The sequence below is a fragment of the Artemia franciscana genome, chromosome 9 (genome assembly GCF_032884065.1).
Source record: "Artemia franciscana chromosome 9, ASM3288406v1, whole genome shotgun sequence".
NCBI lineage: Eukaryota > Metazoa > Arthropoda > Branchiopoda > Anostraca > Artemiidae > Artemia > Artemia franciscana.
The window spans coordinates 7,002,567-7,025,362 of NC_088871.1; the positions used below are offsets into that span (position 1 = coordinate 7,002,567).

General features: G+C 34.7%; 1 protein-coding gene across 7 annotated transcripts in view; it reads right to left on the reverse strand.

Annotated features, from left to right (window-relative positions):
• The window catches only part of LOC136030947 (peptidyl-prolyl cis-trans isomerase G-like), a 155,591-nt gene that overhangs the window by 47,867 nt on the left and 84,928 nt on the right, over nucleotides 1-22,796 (reverse strand). For all 7 annotated transcript variants that reach the window (XM_065710069.1, XM_065710068.1, XM_065710064.1 and 4 more), the window contains 3 exons: nucleotides 17,580-17,741; nucleotides 15,834-15,966; nucleotides 200-287 (listed from right to left, as the gene is read on the reverse strand). In XM_065710069.1, coding sequence (XP_065566141.1) covers nucleotides 200-287; nucleotides 15,834-15,966; nucleotides 17,580-17,738 — 380 coding nt within the window. In that variant the 5' untranslated portion in view covers nucleotides 17,739-17,741. The remainder of the gene's footprint in view (nucleotides 1-199; nucleotides 288-15,833; nucleotides 15,967-17,579; nucleotides 17,742-22,796) is intronic.

Sequence of the window (22,796 nt, forward strand, 5' to 3'; positions counted from 1 at the left end):
ATTACCGACAGAAACAAAAATCACAATTCGATGCATGAAGACTCTTTACTCATTAGGCGATATGAAATCCAGCAACCGAAGCGAAAATCAATTCATTTTACAGTTACAAAAAACAAAAAAGATGTTAAAGCAAAGAGATTAAAAACATTTAGTGTCAGCAAGATGGAAAACCCAAGAAAAACAAAACAAAAACACTTACATAAAAAATTGAGACCCGTTTGTGTTTTTCCCTCGATTTGCCATAGACAACAAAAATGGTCGATCATGAATCAATTCCAGGTTTTCATCTATAAACACAAAACCAGTGAAACAGGTAAGTTTTGTGAAAAAAAGCTTAGCATAAACTAGTAATTAACGATTTCTTATTATTTCATTTATTAATGGTCTTTTAATAGCATAAATTTTTTATTTTTCACCACAGGGTCTTTTTCCATAACAATAAGAACACGGTTTTTTCACAAAGAAGTTACACTGTACTTCAAATCCAACTTTTTTCGAATTTAAATATTTCCAGATATTTAATTCAAACACATACTGTGTCTCCATAATTTTAATACAAAAAAAAATGCTTTTTTTAAATGTAAATATTTTGGACTTTATATATATATATATATATATATATATATATATATATATATATATATATATATATATATATATATATATATATATATATATATATATATATAATATATATATATATAATATATATATAATGTATATATAATATATATATATATATATATATATATATATATATACATACATATAATATATATATATATATATATATATATATATATATATATATATATATATATATATATATATATATATATATATATATATATATAAAATATACTAAATTCAAGTAGTACAAGTAAATACAGCAACGTAATTCTTAATGACAAATTCATAAAACACGCCCAATTTTTCTTAGCACACGCGGTTTCTGCAGAATAATTTGCTGGGCTTTTTTTTGTCTCCAAACCATGAAGAATTCCTAAAAAGAACTAAAAGAAACTGAAGCTTACTCGTTTTTTTTAGATTACAATCACAAATGAAGAAAAATTATACAAATTGTGAGGAATGAAAAGAATTTTGCCCGGTAAAAGCACATGCACATACGAACGTGAGATTTGTTTTTTGAGAGGGGTACTTTAACAAATGCAAAACAGGCGTCTAAAATGGAAAACGTAAGAAATTCTCAATTGAAACCATTTGGGCTAGGACAAAAATCTGAAGAACCACAGCCTATTTTCTCAGAAAAGTTATATAACCTTAAAAATTAACTTTTAAGTTTCAGTTTTAGTTGTGTGTGCCAACTAAATCTCCTTAGCTTTCATCCATATATCTAAAAACAATTACAACTGCAAAAGCTCATACAAAATTCCAAACTTTTTAGTTTGGCAAGACTCTCCTAAACTTGCGAATTAATTATAACAAACTTCTGCAATAAAGAAGCCTTTCTGAATGTTTACAAATAGAAAATTTAGGGTCCAAACAAAGCTAAAGAGAATTCACCGTTTTTTTTACGCATGGTAAGTATGTGTGATAAGCTTGTAGATGATTAAAAAAAAGATCAAAGCGGGCCTTCAAAAATAGTTGCCAATTAAGGTAAAATAAAACACTAAAATCCTCCAGAGCCACTGCTGCCACATAGAGCAATAAGTCAACGTTTCAATTTCTGGATCTTAAATTCAGGCATTCAAAAATAGTTGCCAATTAAGGTAAAATAAAAGGCTAAAAATCTTCCAGAGCCATTGCTGTAATATAGAGCAATGAGTCGGCATTTCAGTTTCTGGATCTTAAATTCAGGTTTTCAAAAATAGTTGCCAATTAAGGTAAAATAAAAGGCTAAAAATCTTCCAGAGCCATTGCTGCCGCATAGAGCAACAAGTCGACATTTCAGTTTCTGGATCTTCAATTCAGGCATTCAAAAAGAGTTGTCAAATAAGGTAAAATAAAAAGGCTGAAATCTTCCAGAGCCATTGCTGCCGCATGGAGCAACAAGTCGAAGTTTTAGTTTCTGGATCTTAAACTCAGGCATTCAAAAATAGTTGCCAATTAAGGTAAAATAAAAGGCTAAAATCTTCCAGAGCCAATGCTGCCGCATAGAACCATGAGTCGAAGTTTCAGTTTCTGGATCTTCAATTCAGGCATTCAAAAAGAGTTGTCAAATAAGGTAAAATAAAAAGGCCAAAAACCTTCCCGAGTCATTGCTGCCGCATAGAACCATGAGTCGAAGTTTCAGTTTCTGGATCTTAAATTCAGGTAGGCTATTCAAAAAGAGTTGTCAAATAAGGTAAAATAAAAAGGCTGAAATCTTCCAGAGCCATTGCTGCCGCATGGAGCAACAAGTCGAAGTTTTAGTTTCTGGATCTTAAACTCAGGCATTAAAAAATAGTTGCCAATTAAGGTAAAATAAAAGGCTAAAATCTTCCAGAGCCATTGCTGCCGCATAGAGCAACAAGTCGACATTTCAGTTTCTGGATCTTCAATTCAGGCATTCAAAAAGAGTTGTCAAATAAGGTAAAATAAAAGGCCAAAAACCTTCCCGAGTCATTGCTGCCGCATAGAACCATGAGTCGAAGTTTCAGTTTCTGGATCTTAAATTCAGGTAGGCTATTCAAAAAGAGTTGTCAAATAAGGTAAAATAAAAAGGCTGAAATCTTCCAGAGCCATTGCTGCCGCATGGAGCAACAAGTCGAAGTTTTAGTTTCTGGATCTTAAACTCAGGCATTCAAAAATAGTTGCCAATTAAGGTAAAATAAAAGGCTAAAATCTTCCAGAGCCAATGCTGCCGCACAGAGCAACAAGTCGACGTTTCAGTTTCAGGATCTTCAATTCAGGCATTCAAAAAGAGTTGTCAAATAAGGTAAAATAAAAAGGCTGAAATCTTCCACAGCCATTGCTGCCGCATGGAGCAACAAGTCGAAGTTTTAGTTTCTGGATCTTAAACTCAGGCATTCAAAAATAGTTGCCAATTAAGGTAAAATAAAAGGCTAAAATCTTCCAGAGCCAATACTGCCGCATAGAACCATGAGTCGAAGTTTCAGTTTCTGGATCTTCAATTCAGGCATTCAAAAAGAGTTGTCAAATAAGGTAAAATAAAAAGGCTGAAATCTTCCACAGCCATTGCTGCCGCATGGAGCAACAAGTCGAAGTTTTAGTTTCTGGATCTTAAACTCAGGCATTCAAAAATAGTTGCCAATTAAGGTAAAATAAAAGGCTAAAATCTTCCAGAGCCAATGCTGCCGCATAGAGCAAAGTCAACGTTTCAGTTTCAGGATCTTCAATTCAGGCATTCAAAAAGAGTTGTCAAATAAGGTAAAATAAAAAGGCTGAAATCTTCAAGAGCCATTGCTGCCGCATGGAGCAACAAGTCGAAGTTTTAGTTTCTGGATCTTAAACTCAGGCATTCAAAAATAGTTGCCAATTAAGGTAAAATAAAAGGCTAAAATCTTCCAGTACCAATGCTGCCGCATAGAGCAACAAGTTGACGTTTCAGTTTCAGGATCTTCAATTCAGGCATTCAAAAAGAGATGCCAATTAAGGTAAAATAAAAGGCTAAAAATCTTCCAGAGCCAATGCTGCCGCATAGAGCAACAAGTCGACGTTTCAGTTTCAGGATCTTCATTCAGGCTATTCAAAAAGAGTTGTCAAATAAGGTAAAATAAAAAGGCTGAAATCTTCCAGAGCCATTGCTGCCGCATGGAGCAACAAGTCGAAGTTTTAGTTTCTGGATCTTAAACTCAGGCATTCAAAAATAGTTGCCAACTAAGGTAAAATAAAAGGCTAAAATCTTCCAGAGCCAATGCTGCCGCATAGAGCAACAAGTCAACGTTTCAGTTTCAGGATCTTCAATTCAGGCATTCAAAAAGAGTTGTCAAATAAGGTAAAATAAAAAGGCTGAAATCTTCCAGAGCCATTGCTGCCGCATGGAGCAACAACTCGAAGTTTTAGTTTCTGGATCTTAAACTCAGGCATTCAAAAATTGTTGCCAATTAAGGTAAAATAAAAGGCTAAAATCTTCCAGAGCCAATGCTGCCGCATAGAGCAAAGTCAACGTTTCAGTTTCAGGATCTTCAATTCAGGCATTCAAAAAGAGTTGTCAAATAAGGTAAAATAAAAAGGCTGAAATCTTCCAGAGCCATTGCTGCCGCATGGAGCAACAAGTCGAAGTTTTAGTTTCTGGATCTTAAACTCAGGCATTCAAAAATAGTTGCCAATTAAGGTAAAATAAAAGGCTAAAATCTTCCAGTACCAATGCTGCCGCATAGAGCAACAAGTTGACGTTTCAGTTTCAGGATCTTCAATTCAGGCATTCAAAAAGAGATGCCAATTAAGGTAAAATAAAAGGCTAAAAATCTTCCAGAGCCAATGCTGCCGCATAGAGCAACAAGTCGACGTTTCAGTTTCAGGATCTTCAATTCAGGCTATTCAAAAAGAGTTGTCAAATAAGGTAAAATAAAAAGGCTGAAATCTTCCAGAGCCATTGCTGCCGCATGGAGCAACAAGTCGAAGTTTTAGTTTCTGGATCTTAAACTCAGGCATTAAAAAATAGTTGCCAATTAAGGTAAAATAAAAGGCTAAAATCTTCCAGAGCCAATGCTGCCGCATAGAGCAACAAGTCGACGTTTCAGTTTCAGGATCTTCAATTCAGGCATTCAAAAAGAGTTGCCAATTAAGGTAAAATAAAAGGCTATAATCTTCCAGAGCCAATGCTGCCGTATAAAGCAACAAGTCGGCGTTTCAGTTTCAGGATCTTCAATTCAGGCATTCAAAAAGAGTTGCCAATTAAGGTAAAATAAAAGGCTATAATCTTCCAGAGCCAATGCTGCCGCATAGAGCAACAAGTCGACGTTTCAGTTTCTGGATCTTCAATTCAGGCATTCAAAAAGAGTTGCCAATTAAGGTAAAATAAAAGGCTAAAAATCTTCCAGAGCCAATGCTACCGCATAGAGCAACAAGTCGACGTTTCCGTTTCAGGATCTTCAATTCAGGCTATTCAAAAAGAGTTGTCAAATAAGGTAAAATAAAAAGGCTGAAATCTTCCAGAGCCATTGCTGCCGCATGGAGCAACAAGTCGAAGTTTTAGTTTCTGGATCTTAAACTCAGGCATTCAAAAATAGTTGCCAATTAAGGTAAAATAAAAGGCTAAAATCTTCCAGAGCCAATTCTGCCGCATAGAGCAACAAGTCGACGTTTCAGTTTCAGGATCTTCAATTCAGGCATTCAAAAAGAGTTGCCAATTAAGGTAAAATAAAAGGCTATAATCTTCCAGAGCCAATGCTGCCGCATAAAGCAACAAGTCGACGTTTCAGTTTCAGGATCTTCAATTCAGGCATTCAAAAAGAGTTGCCAATTAAGGTAAAATAAAAGGCTAAAATCTTCCAGAGCCAATGCTGCCGCATAGAGCAACAAGTCGACGTTTCAGTTTCTGGATCTTCAATTCAGGCATTCAAAAAAAGTTGCCAATTAAGGTAAAATAAAAGGCTATAATCTTCCAGAGCCAATGCTGCCGCATAAAGCAACAAGTCGACGTTTTAGTTTCTGGATCTTCAATTCAGGCATTCAAAAAGAGTTGCCAATTAAGGTAAAATAAAAGGCTATAATCTTCCAGAGCCAATGCTGCCGCATAAAGCAACAAGTCGACGTTTTAGTTTCTGGATCTTCAATTCAGGCATTCAAAAAGAGTTGCCAATTAATGTAAAATAAAAGGCTACAAATCTTCCAGAGCCATTGCTGGCGCATAGAGCAACGAGTCTACGTTTCAGTTTCGGGATCTTTATTTCAGGCATTCAAAAATAGTTGCCAATTAAGGTAAAATAAAGGGCTAAAAATCTTCAAGAGTCATTGCTGCCACATAGAGCCATTAGTCGAAGTTTCAGTTTTTGGATCTTTTTTTTACATGGAATATGCATCAAGCTTGTCACCCAACCTTACCGCAGCGGGGGGTCAATACTTGGGCCCGATTACAAGCGCCTAGGTATTTAATGTACAATCTAGTGAGGGTTAAAGTTCTAATAAATATGTTGAAATTAAAATGGTACAAAAATATTGATACAAAAAATAGTAAGTAATAAAAACCACCCCGCCCTAAATAAAAGGAAAAAGCTGTCCACCATTTATAAAAAAAAAAATGATATTTAATATTTTCTGCATAATTTTTTGTCTTTGCACTTCTGACCGCTATAGCGAGTGAGCTAAGCTTTTTATTGCCAAAAAAAGATTGGTCTTAAACCATCTTTTGGGGTCATGCACTCTTTGTGACAATTAGTATAGGTCAAACCATTTAGCATGTTGCTTAACTTTATGGCATCGCTTGGTAACTATTATAGTAATGAAGAGTAGGAAATGAGGATAAAGATATAATATGTATATTCGTAAAATATATACTAAACTTTAAATACTAGTTCTTTTAGGGATGTAACAAGAAAAACAGAACGAAGAGATAGAAATACATAGAAGAAATTTAAAACGAGGGTTTTAAGTATAGGCAATAAAGCATTAACTAATCACTGTTTCTTTTTAAAAATACTGTTTTAATAAACAGCGTCAACTTTGACGAAATCTCAAGAATTTACTAATAAAAATTTTACTTTTCATAACAACGTAGCGTATTTTTCCACTTTTTGAAGTTCTATATATTTTGCTGAAGTTACAGATTCACAATTTTATAAGAAAAGTCTTTCTGTATTTCCAAAACCGCCATATCTATTTATTACACGGTCGATGTCTGCCTCAATGTTTTGGTGAATGCTTATAATGGCTAGTCCTGTCAGTTTAGAACTGTGCGTTAGTATTTCCTCTTCAATTCATCCTAAAATATTCGAATAAAGACCAAAATCGTCCGAAAAATATTAACTCTAATAAAGATGCATGTAGTTGTTGGCTTAAAACTAAGTATACGAGTCGACATACTCCTTAAAAACGAATAATTATGTTTTGTTATTTTTTTATTCAATAGGTATAGATCTGTGATTTAAATTCCCAGGGTTTCAAGCTGTGGTAAATTTCTGATCAATTTTTTTATCTTCAGATTTTCATATATTTAGTTCAAAGTTTAAATCTCAATATGCCTGTTGAGCACACAAATAAATAATTGAAATTTGACTCAGATTTAGCATTAAGTAAGAGAATTGTCCTGTAAAAATTTTGATTTATAGACAAATAGTCGTGGAAATATGATTCGATGGCATGTATCAAAATAATCCTCAGCGGTATATATAGAAGTTTAGACAATTTTATGGACAAATATATGCAACTCATATACAAAAACATAACTATAATTTGTGACTTGTTGGTACTGAGAAGGTGAGAAATTCGGAAGTAATATTGTAGTTGCATTCCTCCGTTTCCGTGGTTAACTCAAGCTGTGTGAATTTTCACTTTTTATCAGCATTTTATTAGTAAATATTCGAAAAAAAAGTCGATGCCATTCCATTGATTCTAACTGACAATTCAGAGACCCATCTATACCAGCTAGATAAAAACAAGAGCTAAGAGCTCATATGGCACTTGTGACGAGGCATGAAGAGCTAAGAGCCAAGAGATCATATGGTATGAGCTCTAACAAAATTCTATGAATCAATAGATTGATTTAGAAAGGAAAATAAGAGGCTTTATGCCGGTCAGGATTTAAAATAAGAGCTCTGAGTCACGATGTCCTTCTAAATATCAAAATTCATTAAGATCCGATCACCCACTCGCAAGTTATAAATACCTAATTTTTTCTAATTTTTCTTCTCCCTTTAGCCCCCCAGATGGTCGAATCTGGGAAAAAGACTTTATCAAGTCAAATTGTGCAGCTCCCTGACACGCCTATCAATTTTCATCGTCCTAGCACGTCCAGAAGCACCAAAATCGCCAAATCACTGAACCCCTCCCCCAAACTCCTCCAAAGAGAGCGAACCTAGTACGATTCTGTCAATCACGTATCAAGGACATTTGTTTATTCTATCCACCAAGCTTCATCCCGATTCCTCCACTCCAAGTGTTTTTCCAAGATTTCCCCCACCAACTCCCCCCAATGTCAAAAGATCTGGTCGGGATTTGAAATAAGAGCTCTGAGACATGAATTCCTTCTAAAAATCAAATTTCATTAAGATCCGATCATCTATTCGTAAGATAAAAATACCCCAATTTTCACGTTTTCCAAGAATTCCGGTTTCCCCCTCCAAATCCCCCCAATGTCACAGGATCTGGTCGGAATTTGAAATTAGAACTTTAAAGCACAAGTTCCTTCTAAATATCAAATTTCATTAAGATTTGATCACCCTTTCGTAAGTTACAAATACCTCAATTTCAAAATTACCCCCCCCCCCCCAATTCCGCCAAAGAGAGCACATCCGGTCCGGTTATGTCAGTCACGTATCTTAGACAGGTTTCTATTCTTCCCATCCAGTTTCATCCTGATCTCACCGCTTTAAGTATTTTCTAAGATGTCCGATTCCCCCAACTGCCCCCCCCCCAATTACCTCTGATCCGGTTGAGATTTAAAATAAGAGATCTGAGTTACGAGGTCCTTCTAATATAAAGTTTCATGAAGATCCGATCACTCCTTCGTAAGTTAAAAATACGTAATTTTTTCTTATTTTTCAGAATTAACCCCCCCCCCCCCAATAGAGCGGATCCGTTCCAATTATGTAAATCACGTATGTAAGACTTCTGCTTATTTTTCCCGCCAAGTTTCATCCCGATACCTCTAATCTAAGCGTTTTCCATGATTTTAGGTTCCCCCACCCCAAACTTCCCCCAATGTCACCAGATCCGGTCAGGATTTAAAATAAGAGCTTTGAGACACGACATCCTTCTAAATATCAAATTTCATTGAGATCCGATCACCCGTTCGTAAAATAAAAATACCTCATTTTTTCTAATTTTTCAGAATTAACCCCTCCCCCAACTACCCCAAAGAGAGCGGATCCGTTCCGGTTATGTCAATCATGTATCTAGGACTTGTGCTTATTTTTCCCACCAAGTTTCATCCCGATCCCTCCACTCTAAGTGTTTTCCAAGTTTTAGGTTTCCCCCTCCCAACTCCCCCCCCCCAATGTCACCAGATCGAGTCGGGATTTAAAATAAGAGCTCTGAGACACGATATCCTTCTAAATATCAAATTTCATTGAGATCCGATCACCCTCTCGTAAGTTAAAAATACCTCATTGTTTCTAATTTTTCAGAAATAACCCCCCCCCAACTACCCCAAAGAGAGCGGATCGGGATTTAAAATAAGAGCTCTGAGATACAATATTATTCCAAACATCAAATTTCATTAAGATCCCATCACCCGCTTATAAGTTAAAAATACTTCATTTTTTCTATTTTTTTCCGAATTAACCGGCCCCCCACTCCCCCCCCCCCAGATGGTCAAATCGAGAAAACAACTGTTTCTAATTTAATCTGGTCCGGTCCCTGATATGCTTGCCAAATTTCACCGTCCTAGCTTACCTGGAAGTGCCTAAAGTAGCAAAACCGGGACCGACAGACAGACAGACAGACCGACAGAATTTGCGATTGCTATATGTCAATTGGTGAATACCAAGTGCCATAAAAAATTGACACGTGATCATTTGCCTTCTATTATAAACAATTTTTCGAAAATCTATTCTTTGTAAATGATTACTCCGACATTTGAAGGAGTATTTCGACTCATATACTTAGCTTTAAGTATATACTTATACGAACCTTTATTAAAGTTCTGAAGAGTTTGACCTTTATTTTAATGTTTTAGGATGAACAGAGGAGGTGATACGTCATATAATGCAGAGCTTTAATTCGGTGAAAATAGGTAGTAAAGTGGCCACCATTTGCCCACCAAAATCCAAAACTTAAATTAAGAATTTTTGCACTTCTCATACAATTACTTTCTATTATACAAATCCCCAAAAAACAACAATGTTGTAAAAAAAAACCTTCTTTGCAAAAACGCAAACCCATAAAGAGCTAAGAGCTCATATGGCACTTTTGACGAGGTCGGAAGAGCCAAGATTTCATATGGCATGAGCTCTACCAAAATTCTAGGAATCAATAGATTGATTTAAAAGGGAAATCAAAGGTTTAATGCCGGTCGGGGTTTAAAATAAGAGGTCTGAGACACGAGGTCATTATAAATATCAAAATTCATTAAGATCCGATCACCCACTCGTAAATTAAAAATACCTCATTTTTTCTAATCTTTCCTCTCCCTTCAGCCCCCCGGATGGTCGAATCGGGGAAAAAGACTTTATCAAGTTAATTAGTGCAGGTCCCTGACACGCCTACCAATTTTCATCGTCCTAGCACATCCAGAAGCACCAAACTCGCCAAAACACAGGACCCCCCTTAATCCCCCAAAAAGAGCGGGTCCAGTCCCGTTATGTCAATAACGTATCTACAACATTTGCTTATTTTACCCACCAAGTTTCATCCCGGTCTCTCCACTCTAAGCGTTTTCCAAGATTTCCGGTTCCCCCCTCCATCTGCCACCAATGTCACCAGATCTGGTCAGAATTTAAAATAAGAGATCTGAGACATGGATTTCTTCTAAATATCAAATTTCATTAAGATCCGGTCACCCGTTCTTAAATTAAAAAACCTCAATTTTTCTAATTTTTCCGAATTAACACCCTCCCCCCAGCTCCCCAAAAGAGAGCAAATCCGTTCAAATTATGTCAATCACGTATCTAGAACTTGTACTTATTCTTCCCATCAAGTTCCATCCCAATCCCTCCACTCTAAGCGTTTTCCAAGATTTCTCTTTCCCCCCTCCAACCCCCAATGTCCCCGGATCTGATTCGCATTGAAAACAGAGCGTCTGAGACATAAGATCTTTCTATGTATCAAGTTTCATTAAGATCTGATCACCCATTCGTATGATAAAAGATAACTCAATTTTCGCGTTTTCGAAGATTTCCGGTTTCCCCCTCCAACTCCCCCAATGTCACCAGATCTGGTCGGGATTTAAAATAAGAGCTCTAAAGCACAAGATCAATGTAAATATCAGATTTCATCAAGATCTTATAACCCGTTCGTAAGTTACAAATCCCTCATTTTTTCTAATTTTTGCGAATTACCCTCCTCCCCAAATCCCTCCTAAGAGAGCGGATCCAGTCCGGTTGTTTCAGTCCCGTATCTTGGATTTGTGTTCATTCTTCTCACCAAGTTTCACCCTCATCTCTCCACTCTAAGCTTTTTCCAAGATTTCCGGTCCCCACCCAACTCCCCCCAATGACACTGGATCCGGTAGGGATTTAAAATAAGAAATCTGAGTTACGAGGTCCTTCTAAATTATGAAATTTCATTAAGATCCGACCACTCCTTTCTAAGTTAAAAATACTTCTTTTTTCTAATTTCTCAGGATTAACCCTCCACCCCAACTCCCCCAAAGAGAGCGGATCCGTTCCGGTTATGTCAATCACGTATTTAAGACTTGTGGCTATTTTTCCCACCCAGTTTCATCCCGATCCCTCCACACTAATCATTTTCCAAGATTTTAGGTTTCCCCTCCAACTCCCCCCAATGTTACCGAATCCGGTCGGGATTTAAAATAAGAGCTATGAGACACGATATCCTTCTAAATATCAAATTTCATTAACATCCGATAACCCGTTCCTAAGTTAAAAATACCTCGTTTTTCCTAATTTTTCCAAATTAACCGTCCCCCAGCTCCCCCTAGACGGTCGAATCGGGAAACGACTATTTCTAATTTAATCTGGTCCCTGATACGCTTGCCAAATTTAATTGTCCAAGCTTATCTGTAAGTGCCTAAACTAGCAAAACTGGGACCGATAGACAGATCGACAGAATTAAATTGGAAATGCCAAGTGTCATAAAAACCAAAACAGACAGTTAAAAAAAGTAATGATATCAGTTTATTCATCTAAGTGCTATAGCAAGACTCGAAAACAAATTTTCAACAGCAAAAAGAAGTGAATATTTTGCTTTTCGACCCCGTTGTGACAGCACAATCCTGAAATATCATTTCGAGAGCCAAAAGAAGTTAGGATTTTAAATTTCCCCTCCTTGTTCATACGAAATTAAGATTTTCACCTCCCAGTTGGCTTTTGTGGTAATACGGACAGATTCCTTTGATAAACCTAAATTTAATAAAATACTTTTTGGCGGTATGCGTCATTAGTAAAATCTAACAGGGGCCGCACACAGTAACTGAAACCTTGTTTCAAACTTGTTTGCAAAACGAAAGTCTTAATAATTAAAACTTGTTAAAAACTCAACTACTAAAACCAATCACAAAAAATAACTTTCGTCGTAACCCAAACCAGAGCAAGCGGTCCCAACCACAAATGCATCACTACGTCAGGGGGGCTCCCCCTCGCCCCCTGGATCCACCACTGGCCCCGTATTACCAAGAAGAGCATCTATCCACTGTGCTATCATAGGGATATCAAGATAAATATAATTGGAAGATCTTATGGCAAATTTTTTCAACTTTCTGCAATCAAGCAGTGTTGTCCTTGGTCGGTTTATTCACTACGTTAAAGTTGCAGGATATTGAGACGTTTTGGATCGCATTATTTTCGGTTTTTGCTTTGTCAACCCGAAATAAAAAAAAAACTCGCAGCTGAGTATGAGGCAAAGAGTAAGAGAAACATTTAAGAATAGAAACTGGTGCTAGAGTCAAAAAGCAAAATCACTAACACCATCTAGCATTTGTTCCTTTTTATTCTACCATAAACTTTTGCATACTTATCTTCTAGGCATTTTAAATGCAGAATAGTGTTGAAAGCAGAATTTTGTTTCCAGTAGACACACCAACTTAGATGTCAACTAGCCTACTGAACCTTCTCAATCTAGTCTAAGCCTAGTTTGTGCAGACTGGGTTGTGACTCAAAAACAGTCTTTAAAAAAATGCAGAGTAATTATGAGTTTTCGAGAAATTCGAGGTTTAATCCTTAAAAATTGCATATTAATTAAATCAGTTTTCAAAATATATTCAGTTTTATTTTTTAATGAAATCGCCAGACTATACACTGCAAGTCGCGCAAGTAGTTTTTAGTCCAAATCTTCCCATGTTAATTCTTCGAATATCTAACTTTTATCTGAAAGTTATCCAAGTAAATCCAATCGGATATCCAAGTTTTCCATTTTCTGAGGTATAAGGCATCAGATATTAAAAATAAGCGTAAACCCTTAATGATAGTGGCTGGTAGTATGCCCTACTACCAGGTGATCCGTAAGTTTGTTCATTAGTAGCATTGTTTTTTTTTCTTTTAATTTGTTTTTCTAAGGGTGATAGTCTTAAAAAAAAATATCATTTTATGAGAAAAATGAAAAATTCCAGCCTGTCGAGAATAAAGTATATCTCTGAACCTAAGACCTTGATCCTCCAGATGCATCCTCCTTGACAATTCGATTTCTATTCACAATCTAAGCGGGGATTTTATTTCGATTCACAATCCGGAAATTTGATTTTCGTTTAGATTGTTAAAGCAACAATCCTATTTCTATATGGGATTATCGATTTTGGATTTTCAGATTTTAAGAAAAATACACTATGCTTACATTTTGTGCAGCTATAAAAGAGAGAGGTCTTTTTTTCCATCTCGATTTTACGGCTAGTTTCTTATTTTTAATACGGCTAGTTTGTTCTTCTTATTTTTGTCTCCAATATTTGATGTTATGCTCCTTGATAGGCCCCAAAATCCTAAGGTCTAATATTTTGTGTGTGTGGGGGGGAGGGGAAGAAGTCAGTTAGAATTATAAAACGAGCAATTGAGAAGAAATTCAATTTGGATTGAAAATTTACATTTTTTTCAAAATCCAGAGCGAAAATTTGGATTATCAATCAAAACACCTCTTGGCCCACAGAAAAAAAAAAACAAAAACAAAAAACAACTGATGCGATAACAGACGGAAATGTCCTTGAGGACACCCCCAGCTAAATGAAAAGACAAAGCCAACAAACTTCTTCCCTAAACCCACATCCCAGTCGAAGAGGCCACGAGCACGGCAAGCGACCGGTCAGCCTGGAGGGACCTGGTTTCATTCTTGTCTACGTCGTCCCACCAAAACCCATAAGTCAAGCAAGTCAAGTTAGATAGGATATTCTTTTTCATAGCTATTGTTTAGAAGAAAAAAGTTAATTCATAATTTAAATGGCTATTATGTTGGTGCCGGAAAATTACCAGAAAAATTCATAAGTTATCGAATAAAAGTAGATTTTTTAAACTCAATAACTTATGGGACTTGTCATGACAAGCAAATGTTGCTCCTATGTTAACATCTCTGTGATGGTAATTTAAAGGTGGTATGCAGTTTGCATTGGTTAAATTTGTATGCTCAATATTTCTGTTCTGTGTCACTCAGCGACGATAATTGCCACTATCTTCACATTTTGATTTTCTCTTCTTTAGCTGTTTAGAATAAATGCAAATTTGAATACGTTCAGCACAGTAAACTGCATGACAAAAAAGTTAAAAATGTTTTAGTTGGTTTCAACTATTAAATATTGCTCCCGAATGAAGCTGAAAACGGGCGAATATGTTCAGTTGTTTTGCTTTTTACTGTTGGTGGTGATAGGAATTTTTAGGTGTCCGGATGCAGAGGCGGCAAGAAAATTCTATCAAAAGCTGCGATTTCCAAAAGTTTCCGTGAGTCAAAATAGAGGACACGACGCGTTTTGGATTTATTATCTCTAAAACCAAATGAAATAGAAGAAAAAGGGTTAGAACAATCAATAGAATTTATATAGTTAGAGAGAGCAACTTTAAATCTGATTCTTCCAAACAAAGTCACATAACACCTTTGAAATTAGTGCCACTTGTTGGAAGCTACATTAACAATAGCCAGCTTTAGGCGTTAATAGTTTCATCCTGAATTCATAATGCTACAGATCGGCTCTATTCCACCAAAAATCTAGAATCTACAGTTCCACACGAAACAATTAATTCTGAGTTAAGAATGGACCTACCCTGACCTCAACATGATAAAACCAAAGGCGCGGTAAGAAATTTTCTATCTACTACACTTTACGAGATATGGACTAATATGTACAGGGAGGAAAAACAGATTTCTCTAAACCAAGTAGAGACATACTAGAAAACAAAATTTAGCAACACGGAAAAAATATATATACATATATATTTTTTTCGTTTTGTTTTAGTTGTCGCAGTTTTTTTTTTTGTGGTGTCTTAAAAAAGTCTAAAATTGTTGGTTGTAAATTTTTTTCTGTTGAGAAAGGATCCCAGAGAGTATTTTTTTTTTTTTTTTTTTTTTTTTTTTAGTTGAAGTGTAGTTTTATATTTTATTTTTGTTCACTGCTTAGTCGAAATTAAAATCCGTTTTTTCTTTGCTTAATTTTTCGTAAATGGAAAAGCAGTGTGGTCTAAGAAATTATCTAATACTTCAGTGTTTCTGCTGATGACGACCATTTGAACGTTTATTTGTTCAACACTTAAAAAAAAAATTATTTTGGAGAAGAGCCTTTCAAAAATCAGCAATGTTGAACAAGCCCATATCTAAAGGAAAGTTTAGGAGGATTGAACCCTCCCCCCCCCAAAAAAAATGTCTGTTCGACAAATAAAAACGAAACAAAAAACTTTTATTCCATTTTTAAACTTTTTTGTAGTGACCCCCCCCCCGAAAAAAAAAATCCTGGATACAGCCCTGATGAGAACACATACCAATGACTGAATGGAACAAATTTAACATAATACAGTATTTGAGGATTGAGGTAGTTTTTTTCAGCTTTTTATTCTCAGGTTTGCTTTATTGAGTTCTTATGTTCAAGAAAGCTATTTCAATGTTCCAAAATTCCTGAGTTCTCTAATTAGAATTGCTTGCTGGAAAAGGAGATATTCATTTTTAACTTGCAGTTGTTACATTACCTTCAAATGTTCCACCATAAATGGATTCACCTCCAGTTCCATTACCAGCTGAGAAATCACCTCCTTGAATCATAAACTCCTTAACCACTCGATGAAAGATGACATTTTTGTAATGCAATGGCTTACCAGTACTCTAAAAAAAAACATAAGAAGCTTAAATCAAAATGAAAGAACATGTTTATGGCACATAAGAAATGTACCAAATGTGTTATTCATAGGATGGTAAATTTGTCCAGTCATAATTATATGAATGCAAGCTCATTGCTTAGGAATAAGGTTGTGTATGTTGAGAAGGGTGATTCCCACACCCAAGTGCCAGAGGAGCTTGCAGCCAAAAGCTTATTTGTGGGGAGGCTGGAAGGAGAAGAGGGTTACTAGCATATTCCAGTTGTTTTATATTTGGAAAGGACAACAGCATGCTGCAGGATATAGTAGGAGGATGATCTTGGTAGAAACCATTTGAGAAACAATATGGTAGAAGCACAATCATAGGCGAAGATTCCTCCGCCTCACCCTTCCCCTCTGTTTTTATGGGGAAGAAATGAAAAAACTAGTTTAAAAGCTAAAAATTATAAAAACAATAAAATATTTTTGAAATTATGACAGTATCAAGCGCAGTAAAATAGAGAGACAATGAAACTTGTTCGGTGTTGAATCAATGGCAGTAATTTCCAAACTAGGCATCAGAGTGATTATGAAGGTTGTGATGACTTTAAGTAGAGTATTGTAATTACTTCATTATAGTAATTTAAGGGTGCTGCTAACAAATATAGAGCCAAGGATTACTAAATTAGTAGCAGGCCAACAAGTTCATCCTTTTCCAATAAGATGATTTCGATTTCTTTGTCTATTTATCTTCGATTTTTTTTTTTTTTTGTATTACCTTTCTATTCTGAGTCCTAAAATAGTCTGGTCATTTCAGACATCAGTGTTTGTAATTTGCACCTTTCTTTGCAAATATTTGTTTCATTACAATTAGAATTAAAATAATTTTAACATCCAGGGGGCACTGAATAATGATTTTTCTTGAAAAAGATATTAGACCAACTAAGTTTGGGAACCCCATCTCAAGGAGGTATGGGATATAGGTTCTAAAAAAGAGGAATACCAAAAGCAAATTTATTTTCAAGCTTTTTGATCATCAACTTCTTTTTTAACAAATTTGGTCAAAAAACTTTAGGCTTTTGACATTTTGCATCACAGTTAAGCCTTATATAATACAAATAAAACCATCCTTACCATATCTAACACTTGGAGATATCGGAAATCTCTATGAAAAACTTATAAAAACAAAATAAGTAAAGTACAAGCTAAAACTTATAAAAGCAGTTTATAAATGGAGAGAGGCTTAGATTTAAGACTTAGAAGCTCTCCTGTAATTTTAATATCCTCAAAGGACCATCATGTTGTTGTCTGCTAAAGCTAAATTAATGGATATTTTTAGGGGGGCAAAACCCAATATTACCACCCCACAACAATTTGTTTTCGTCTAGCCAAGAGCCTTTTCCCAGAGTCAGTTTAAGATGATCGAAATTATTCATTAATAATTAGGCTCTAGTTATAATTACAGTTAAGGGAAGGATTTGATAGAATGGGATGAAGGAGGGGCATGTGCAGCTGTATTAGCCTCAAGCATCTTGGCACTCCAGTGAGTTGTTAGTAGTAGTAGTCAAAAAAAGATTCAAAATATAAATTTGAGGGATGAATACCAGTACAATAGATAATATTGACATAGAGATTGATTACCTTTCCAATACCAGCTTCTCCTGTACATAAAGCCCTGAAGTTTTCAGTTGTCAATGGACACTTATCAGCAAACAATTCAAAAGTAACCCTTCCAACTGGCACACCTCCAATTTCAACATCAAAGAAACATCGAGGTAGATATGTTTTTGTAGTTCCCATTCCCTATAATAAAATAGTATCAACAAATACATTAAAAAATATGTTATTATATATCATTCATCAAGCTTACTGTATATCCTGTGTATATTATTAATGTCCTGAAGTGAGCAAAACCCCTGCACTTGCCCCCTGGAATTGAGACCATACAAAGAAGGGGAGTCTGTCTTTGAAATGGATTTAGGATGTTTGATAAGAATGAAGAAAATGGGATATCTGAATCTCTCATTCTTTATAATAGAATAATATCAGAAACTGGATAGATGGCCATAACTGGAACAATAAATCTTCTTTTGGGTATTGCTGCAAGTCTTAATGAAGCTATCTAAATGCTTCAAAGACCAACTGATAGCCTAAACATCCTAGTTTCTCTAAAATATTTACTGATTTTTAGTGCTGTTACTTTTTTTTTAACTGGCAAAAGTTTAGATTCAGTCATTTTGTCCCAGTTATCATGATACTCTCCATAACTGGGACATAATGATGGGGTAAACTGGGACATAATGTTATCTCAAGGGTAGGTGCATATTTTCTTACTTTTTTACTGAACTTTCAAATATAAACACATAAAGTAAGCAATATTCAAAAACGTCATAAAACTATAGCAATGCCCAGTTATATATTTCTTAAGACATTACTGAAAGACTATTTTGGTGGAACTATGCAAAAATTCACTCAAATCTTCCTGAAAAAAAATTGCTTGGCACCTCTCTCTGTTCTTCCTGATGCGACTGGCAATATCAGCTTAAGAACTATACAGCTTTTCTCTTCTACTGATGTTTCTTCACTCCAGACAAATTTTCATCCTCTATTGAGTTTTTTCATGTCCTGTGTGGCAATCTCTACTAAATCTCTACTTATCCTACAACATAACACAAATTGGTCTTGGATCAAAGCTTGACCAGGACAAAATCAAAAATACTAATTGACAAGTCTTCTTTTTGTTCTGCATTGTTTCCAACATAGAGTTTCCAAGTTCATCAGAACTTTCACCATAGTTGACAGATGACACATTTCTAAGTTCTGAGTCTTGTCTGAGATGCAGTCTCTTAATTTTTTCCCCTTTTTCTTGATTTCTTGAATCTTCACTGTCTTCAAATCCCCTTCAGTTTTCTTAGTGTTTACTTTTCTCTTTTTTCTTGACATTGCCTGGCATCTCTCTCTGTTCTTCCTGATGCAACCGGTAATCTCAGCTTAAGAACTATACAGCTTTTCTCTTCTACAGATGTCTCTTCACTCCAGACAAATTTTCATCCTCTATTGAGTTTTTTTCATATCCTGTGTGGCAATCTCTTCTAATACTTCTTTGGTTACTTATCCTATAACATAACACAAACTGGTCTTGGATCAAAGCTTAACCAGGCAAATCAAAAATGCTAATTGACAAGTCGTCTTTTTGTTCTGCATTGTTTCCAGCATGGAGTTTCCAAGTTCATCAGAACTTTCACCATATTTGACAGATGACACCTTTCTAAGTTCTGAGTCTTGCCTGAGGTCCAGTCTCTTAATTTTTTCCCCTTTTTCTTGATTTCTTGAATCTTCACTGTCTTCAAATCCCCTTCAGTTTTCTTAGTGTTTACTTTTCTCTTTTTTCTTGGCATTACCTGGCACCTCTCTCTGTTCTTCCTGATGCAACTGGCAATCTCAGCTTAAGAAATATACAGCTTTTCTCTTCTACAGATGTCTCTTCACTCCTAACAAATTTTCATCCTCTATTGGTTTCAGCTTCAAAACCAAAACCAGAGAAAAGGAAACTGAAAAATAAGGTTTGCTAAATATATATATACATACATACATATATATATACATATATATATATATATATATATATATATATATATATATATATATATATATATATATATATATATATATATATATATATATATAGATAAGGTCAAAGCCCAATAGGGATAGACCTGACAAGTAGGCATATTTCTAAGACTGAGAGACATTTGCCTAGAGAACTTAGTGGAGAGAAGGAAACATGTAAAGAAAACAATTATTACTTAATAATATGCCAGATAACTGTAGTTAAAACATTTTGCATGAAGCCTTGTTACAATTTATCTCCTCCCCTCCTCTAATATGCAAATATATAGCCCAAATTATATATTCCCTATCTTAAGGAAATAATTCTTACTTCACAATATGCAGAATAATCATAGTTAATGCATTTTGCATGCATCCCCATTGTAATTTACCCCCCCCCCCTGATGTGCAAATATACAGCCCAAATTATAAATTCCCAATTTATTCTCCCAATGTACCTCAGTTGGTTCAACCTGTTTACCTTTAAATTGAATCAACTGTGATGTAACAAAACTAGAAAACAAGTTATGGGTGACAGAATGCAATAAAATTACATAACTTAGGCTATATATTTGCACACTAGGGGGAAAGGGAGGGGTTAAAGTATAGCAAGGCTGCATGCAAAATGTTTTAACTATTGTTATTCTTCATATTATGACATAAGTGAATTGGCATAATTTTTTCAAGATCTTAGGGGGGGGGTTGGAAAGTTGGAGCCAATTTTCCCAAATCAAGTGAAAATGGCTATGAAAACTGATAAATGATCCATATATTACCAAAAAGGTAAATTGGTCTTAAATTAAAGGCATAAAGACTTATTTTGGTCTTAAAGTGGATTAGTCCAATAGACTAGAAATTATCCAGAAAAGAGAATTATTTATGGTCAAGACAAAGTACTTTACATTCTCATTCCCAAGGAATTCTGCCTCCCTACTTCAGTAGCCCAATGTGTTACTCTTTGTACCAACTTCAGAAATAATCTGTATTGTAACCCTTGCTTTTTATGTATACTCCCAGCCTGTTACTGCCCACCAAAGCCATATTTACCCAATCACAAGTACAAAAAAATCCCAGTTCTAAATCCTATGTGTTCAAGAACTGAGCATTACTGAAAGAGCTTTGTGCCAGTGTTTGTTGAAGCCATAAAGAAATGAAATTTGTAATGCATCATGTTAATGTGCCATTTCTATTGTTAATGTGTTAGTTTGTTTTTTTTTTTGTTTCATTTATTTGACAGGCCAGTTGGATTCATTGCTGTATGGTTTTTATAATGTACTTGTGTTTTTACTTATGCCCTCATTTTTATTCATTTTACTTATATTACTTACTTTTACTCACATTTTACTTATGTACTATTGTTTGTGTACTTTATTTATTTTAATTTATTTTATTCATTATACTCATTTTATTTGACAGCCAGTTTGGTTCGCTGCTTTAGGCAACGTTTTAATATTTCATTTATGTACCTACTTTTTTTTTGTATACAATATAGGCTAGCTGACTGAAGGCAACAAGTTTGGCAGTTTTTATGTTGTGAAAGTTTGCTTAATAATAAAGTACTTTTCATTCCATATATACTAAAGAAAACTAACTTGTTTCTCTGTATGCTTGAATTATGTAGGCTTATCTTAGTTTCGATAAGATTTTTTCCAGAAACTGAATTCCAGTTGGGGGGGGGGGGCAAACTTGGGTCTGGGGGGCAGTTGAGTAAACATTATTTTTTTAACATATTTCCTTCTCTCTAGTTAGTTCTCTAGCCAAATGCTGACTTAAAAATCAGAAGAGGGTTAACACAGTACCTTCTTAAAGTATGTTTTTGGCCCTAGATTCATTACTGGAAGTTTTATTTTCCTAGCCTTACGTTTTTGCAAGATAGCCAAGAGTAGCTTGACTAAAGTTTTACCTTAAATTACATTGGTAAAATTCTACTTTAGCTACTTTTGACAATCTTGTAAAGGGGTTACATTAGGAAAATGAAACTTTAGGGATGGGTGTACAGTAGGGTAGAGCTTATATGGTGATTTTTTTTTTCTAGGTCTTACCCCCCCCCCCCCCCCAAAAAAAAAAATTTTCCTTTCCATGTAAATACACTACTGGGTGAGTATGAACCTTTTAAAATAATATTTAAAGGTAGCTCAATGGCCTAAAAGTTACAATATTGATACTGTTATTTAAAACTGATAATATTTAGTGTTGAAGTTCATTTACTAAAAACAATTTAATTAATGCAGATAAAATTATTCAGTATAATATAAATAAATGGCTACTACTTTATTTGCATCATAATAATGATATTATTTTTCTTTAATTTCACATTTAATTTAATTAATTATCTGTTGTAATATCAAAAGTAGTGATGCTAATAATATAAATATTTAAAATTTTTTTCCTTTCCATGTAAATACACAACTGGGTGAGTATGAACCTTTTAAAATAATATTCAAAGGTAGCTCAATGGCCTAAAAGTTACAATATTGATACTGTTATTTAAAACTGATAATATTTAGTGTTGAAGTTCATTTACTAAAAACAATTTAATTAATGCAGATAAAATTATTCAGTATAATTTAAATAAATGGCTACTACTTTATTTGCATCATAATAATGATATTATTTTTCTTTAATTTCACATTTAATTTAATTAATTATCTGTTGTAATATCAAAAGTAGTGATGCTAATAATATAAATATTGTCACAATTTTTATCAATACTATAGGCCTAATAAAATAATAGTAACAATGAGGACAATACTGTGGGAATGTAGATTAATACTGTGAAAATATGGTTTAAGTTAATCAGTATAGCTAGTAGTCACAAATTAAGTAGTGTATTGCATATTGCACAATTATTAGATGTAGAATGAAGAAGACAGATGTTGGTTGTTAACAGTGTTTCCTTTTTGTTGTAAGGATATAACTTTTGATGAGTTTTGACCACTTGTAGTAGAAAGTGCAACTGACTTTTGTCTTTGGTAATGATGAAAAATAGTTCCTTAGCAAGAGCCACCCCCTTTTGGCATGATCATTAACAAAACTGTCTCTGCTGCATGGATGTAGTCTTCTTGTTCCACCCCCGTGTCCAGATCTATGTCAAGAATGCAGAAGATCCATCATGTGAAACAGGGCCATGGACTTTGCTGAGAAAAATATTTCAAATTTCTTTTCTTTGAATGTTTTAAGTCCACAGATATTTTCTTTGTATGTTCATTCACAGGCTGTTTTTCTTCAATAAATTTTACTGCTTCCACC